A 5,973-nucleotide genomic window follows, 5' to 3' on the forward strand; every position below is an offset into this window, starting at 1 on the left:
GCCTAACCACTGTCGACAAATAATGTACGACTCGGATTCATCGAACGTGTCTTGTGTGCACTACAAAAAAACTGGGCAAAGGCTACGAATTTAATCTGTAGCCATAGACCTATGGCTACGATTTTCGTCCGTAGCCTGACCGTAGTCGTAGGTGCCGTAACAATAGGTCTAAAACTTATGGCTACGGATTAAATCCATAGCCATAGCTTAAAATAGCTACAGATCTAATCCGTAGCAAATATTTCTGCAGCCAAAAGCACCTACAGCTATGGATATTATTGCCAGTTAAAAGTATTGTTGGATCCATAACAATATGCAAAATTTTATAACATCTACGGTTGTCAAATTACCAGCTACGGTTAATATCCGTAGCTATTGCTTACATTAAAAAAATTTATAATCATTCATTCATTCAATTACAATCATTCATTCAATAATGAATCAATTACATTAATCCTTCATTAAATTAAAAAAAGTGAGCATAGAGAGTGTCTTAGTAACCAACACATTTTTATTTGCCTCCTGAAAAATCAAATCCTCAAATTCCACATGGTAGAGAAGGTTGAACACAAACCTAATTCAAAAGAATGACCAAAGGGAGATAATAGTTGCCCATATTAGAAAAGAACAACAGAAAACACTTCCACCCTCATTCTTCATAAGGTCATGGGCTATAGTTAGGCACTATTCCTTATTCTTCATCTTGCAGATCTCCATGTTTTGCTGCTCAAGATAGCATGCAAAGTGAACATATGATGCTAAACTTAGGCTACTTTCATATACAACACTGATAACAGCCATCTTTTCATGTTGTTGTGCGTATTTTACAATCACTGCTGCATTTTCAAACCCCCTCAACAACACTTAGTTTAATAACCTGACAGGACCATCATAGTAAAATTAGGTCATGTTCACAATATAATATATTGAAGTCATTAGTAACATCTTCTAAGTTGTAACTTCATAAAGATTAGTTTTTACTTACAACAGCAACTATTCCTGGGTGTACAAATGCCATAAGCTTATTGAGAGGATCTCCTTGAATATGGTCAATAGTTTCATTAATGCCATAAGTAAACCAGTTTCTTCATAGAACTTTACGATATCATCTTCAGAATGCACAAGTTCCTGAAAATTAGAAAGGAAATATATAAAGAAATTAGCAAACACAATCCCAAAGGTCAACTTTAAGAAGGCATCCATGAATCTTGCTAATATGATTTGACAAATCCAACATATCAAATCCAATAGTTCCAACAGTGGGACATAATAAACATGGCATCTTGCAGTGCAATAGGACAGAGACTCACCTATGGTGAACTTGTGGAAATGCAGCATGTCCATCACGCTGACATGTGCAAGAGCACATGTAGTAGACAAGCTGCACCTTCAAAGAACGAACTTTAATAGGACTGAACTTCTTGTAGCAGACAAGATACATTGTTTACTAACATAATCTACTTCACTCAAAATTTAAGCACCATACACAACATTTGGAACTAGGCAACAACATAATTATGAGTAAGAAATGGCATGCAATAAATCATGCTCATAAGATTTTAACATAATCTAGAGAGAGTCTACATGAAAATGAAAAAAAGAAAGAAAAGAAGATCTACTTGTCGAGTACTCAACCACTTAATTGATTTTTCAAAGGATTTCAAAGAATAAAGTTTCACCTTTTTAAAAAAAAAAAAAAAAAAAAGTTTTGCCTTTAACTACTCGTTCATATTATTGAGCACTAATATAAGATATAGCAACAAACCTTACATAATAGGATATCACTAGCAATGACCAAGTCCAAATATGGATTAGTTGTTGCAAAAGGGGTCACCCCGTGAATATGGGAAAAAAAATTGCTGAAAGCTCACCATTAATCATTAGGGGTAAAGACAAAACAGTTCTGCAAAAAATAAAAAAAAAATAAAAAAAAAACAAAAAATTAAAAAAAACAAAAAACAAAACAAAAATAAATAGATTGGAGCATTTGAAACCAATAGAAACTTCAGAAGGCTAAGATATTATGCTACTAATCAGTTTAACTTTCCTGTTGAACTTTGTACAAAATTCACTTCAGCTAAGAGCTAACCATAAATGATACAAAGTCAACTTGTTCCTTGGACAACAAAAGCATGCAAGGAAAAGTCCAACAAGCACACTAACCAAACAAAGGCAACAAACATCTAACCAGTTTTCATGAAGAAACTGATTTGATTGTAATTAGCTAACCAAATATGGGGTCTTTATCCATGATCCAAACAATTTATTTGATTTATTTTATAAATGTAGGACATAAAAAAAATAAACATGATTTGTGATTTAGCTGCAAAAACCGATACTTCAAAGTTAGAATCCGAATGGGATTGGGACAAGTAATATGGTGAGCTAGAAATTTCTAAAAATGCACAAAAGAAAGAGAAGTCTATCCTATTTTCCATAATCTGGGTTGGGTGGTCTCATAGCTAACTAGATACGACTAGTACCATATGATATTTTCAATGTTTCCATGACTTACATTAATAAAACTTTACAAATAAATGATGACAAATAGGCATACAATGAGTTAAAAGAATAAGGCAGTGGAAAGAAACCAGCAGCCATTCAATCATGCTTTCTAATAATCCGGGTTGTTCATCATTAATGTAACCTGACAATGGAGGTTAAAGTCTTATGATAGTTCAATTTATCCTAGAATTACCTTGACTATATCAGTAGTCTTAAAGCATGGAAAAAGGAATACTTCTATAATCCTAGTGTTTTAATTGTCTGCCTAGTTGCCTTCAAGGATTGATGTTGATCACTGGTATAGATAGCAATGCTCATATAACATCTAAAGAGATGAATGGGGATATGAAAAGTATATTAGCCAATTAAAGTCTAATCATGCAATGGTAATGTCAAGCAAATGGAAATAAGGAAAAATAGATAAATTGACATAACTGTCCATTTCTTAGAAATATAACAACTATGCAATGGCAATTCTGCCTTCAAGGTTTTTGAAGAGTCCCCATCCAAGGTAGGATGCATTATATCAATGGTCTAAATACTTGGATGAAGACCATCCATCCACCGAACTTGAAAACTCATGTCCCAAAAACAGAAACCAATGCTTCTCTACTTAAAAAGATACCTGGATTGACAATGGGTTCGGTTGTAAAGGTCTGCCCTGCTTTCATCACACCGACTACTGCATTTCCTGTTATGGGTCAAGGAAACAGCTACCATAGCTAACAACGAAAGTTGACAAGTGAGTGAAGAAGATATTACATAAACTACATGACCCAGACATATATGATCGTGCGTAAGCTGAATTTGGCATTGTTCATGGGCTGATTAGTCAGTAACATAATGAAATGCAAAGTCATGTCTCCAAAAGTTTATTACTATTTTTAGAAAGGATACTTGCATAATGGGGAATATTTGGAGCACAATGAAACAGCTCCCCAATACCATGACCGCAGTATGATTTGACCTGATCATAAAAGATCACCAGAATAGTGGTGAAAAAAACCTCACCAAGGCACTTGGACTGTCCAACCAATTGATCTATTTTGAAAATTCTAGACATTTGATCCAAGAAGATAAAATGGATGATCTACATCATTTATTGGAAGATACATCCAATTAACAATTTGAGCCATTTGTTTGTTGGGACTCATCATGGATCACTAATATTTTCTAGACAAACACTTTTTATTAGATCACCTTTACCAGCCCATCCATGGCTTGGAAAATGGATGTATATAAAAATTAAGGGCACCGTGCTAGTGGAACAAAACCAATCTATGTGAATTTTGCATGGTCGCCCGGTGGGTTCTTGATATAATAAACCAATTTGGTTGGACTGTCCAAGTGTCCCAATGGGCTCATTTACACCATATAAATGACCATCATTTCCCCACACACATAGTAGAGAGAGAAAGAGAACATAGAGAAATGCTCCCATAAAACTGTTTTGACCAGTCCAATTTGTTCAACATGAGAATCTCACGTATATACAAGTACACACAGCAACGTTACAATTCGGGCTCAATAACCTAGGCTGCTGATCTGCTGGGTTAAATCATGGGATGGGCCACACTAGTATCTTCCCTAGCAGATGCTCCTCTTCATCCAATGCAAATGGATACTGGCAAGTTCCAAGCACTGGCTAGAATATGGGACCATCTGATGAGGAAGATCTTTGTGATAGGCATCTCCCATCCATTGGATCACCAAAAGGTGTCGACTGCACAATTCAACAGCTCGAGCAAATGCTCGATTCTCCTAAATATTATATAATTGCTACAAAGAAAAAAAACTCACCTCACCATCCATGTAGATAAGGCACTATTGGCAGACTCATCACTGGCGAAATTCACCAACCCAAATCCCCTCTACCTCCTAGTGTCTCTGTCAGTGATAACCTTTGCTACATCACAACGAAGGATAACCAGAAATAAGGTTTATAGGCACGCAAAATTCCTTGTTGTCATTAGGCCGTGGTTATAAACCGTCCTACTACAATGAGTTTGTGTTAAAATTTAAATTTGCAGGTACATAATGTTACATAATTCAATATTGTGAGAGATCTTCCAAATAAAAAAAGACAGAAGATGGCATTGAGTTAAACTTATTACCTTATTGCTTTGAGAAAATGATGGAACATCTCAATAATCAAAGCATCAAATTCGAGGTCCATTCAACATCATACACACAAACGTTGACCTTCGCGTCCATTAATTCCTTCCACTCAAAGAATTACACCTACTATCCTGTTTAACTAGCCTATGAATTCTAAAGGATTTTGACAGCTATTGAAATTAGGCACATCAACTCTTATCCACATCAGGTGGGTCGTAGTTTACAAAATAAATGTATGGCTAAAAAAGTATGGTTAAAGTTTCCTTACCTGTCAAACTGGTTATGACAATACGACCCACCTACTGAATGGATCAGATTATTTTCGAGAAGGACATCTATAGGGTCAGACATAATTGATGAATGGCTAGGATGCTTCAAATTCTCATTGTGTTCATTTCAAGTTAGATCCCATAGAAATGCGATTACAATCTAATGGAGAACAGGAGAAGTGGAATGGTGGTTCTAGACACCTTGATCATATGGAAGCCCAGTTGAGCACCAAGTCAATATGCACCCAAATATGGTATAAAAATTGGTACTTGTGGCTCATGTTCTAAAATATCAATAGATTTTTGGGTTTCTTTCTCTTTTTTACCAAATAACTAAAAGAAAGCAAAATCATGTTAAAAAAGGATACAAATGGTGTCTAAAATGGCTTGGTTATTACATGCCATTTCTTTGCTCTTTTTTTTTTTTTCAGAAACATTGGCAAAATAGAGTTCAATTTAAAAAATAAATATTTTTAGAAAAAAACTTTCTCCTTCCAAACAGTTGCTTCCATAAGTAATACAACCTACATTCCTATCAACTTCATTTCTAATATGCCTATGCTTTCTCTCATGTTTGCACAGGGAAACATCATAGGAACCTCATTTCCAACAATATTGTCAAAAAATAAAATCCAATTAATTCCATTATCAATTACTAAAAACAACACACGCACGCACGACCATTACTTTTGAAAACATTTTTACAATTTCAATAATCCAAAACCAAAGGATCATTGTGCTAGGAATAAGGAATTATAACAGCATGCGTGCATTGCCGGTGACCCTTTCTGAATGGAAACCAACTAAATGGTTGTAAAAGGAAAATCAGAAAACAGAATTTTAATACACACACACACACACACACACACACACATACATACATACATGGGTCCTCATCTTCAACAAAAATACAGTCTTTAGTAGGAATACTATTGATCTGATAGACCCTGTGCCGATGGGAGGCATACAAAATGCCCATAGATTGGAAGATCCTACCCATTTGATTGGTGAGCTAGAAATAATGTATAATCATTAGAAGGAAACAAGAAGAGTTCCAAAAAATTAGGTATCAATACTATTC

At 35.0% G+C, this 5,973-nt stretch overlaps 1 protein-coding gene and 1 long non-coding RNA gene across 3 annotated transcripts; both read right to left on the reverse strand.

The window, feature by feature from the left end:
* Positions 1-532: 532 nt before the first annotated feature.
* On the reverse strand, positions 533-1,594 carry LOC131229285 (uncharacterized). Its single transcript, XR_009163246.1, has 3 exons — positions 1,311-1,594; positions 986-1,128; positions 533-877 (listed from the first exon to the last, which is right to left on the reverse strand). It is a non-coding gene; the product is annotated as an uncharacterized LOC131229285 (long non-coding RNA).
* A 233-nt stretch (positions 1,595-1,827) lies between these two features.
* Positions 1,828-4,818, reverse strand: LOC131229276 (methionine aminopeptidase 1A-like). Of its 2 annotated transcripts, XR_009163245.1 has the most exons (4): positions 4,620-4,818; positions 4,306-4,411; positions 3,131-3,227; positions 1,828-1,903 (listed from the first exon to the last, which is right to left on the reverse strand). XR_009163245.1 is itself a non-coding variant. In XM_058225183.1 (3 exons), the coding sequence occupies exons 1-3, from the start codon at positions 3,566-3,568 to the stop codon at positions 1,881-1,883; spliced, it is 255 nt and encodes an 84-aa protein (XP_058081166.1). In that variant the 5' UTR covers positions 3,569-3,684; the 3' UTR covers positions 1,828-1,880. The 2 variants fall into 2 exon arrangements, 1 of the variants encoding a protein (XP_058081166.1); XM_058225183.1 differs by lacking the exons at positions 4,306-4,411; positions 4,620-4,818 and adding an exon at positions 3,403-3,684 and having other exon boundaries at positions 3,131-3,196.
* Between the last annotated feature and the right edge of the window lie 1,155 nt (positions 4,819-5,973).

Source organism: Magnolia sinica, chromosome 2 (assembly GCF_029962835.1).
Source record: "Magnolia sinica isolate HGM2019 chromosome 2, MsV1, whole genome shotgun sequence".
NCBI lineage: Eukaryota > Viridiplantae > Streptophyta > Magnoliopsida > Magnoliales > Magnoliaceae > Magnolia > Magnolia sinica.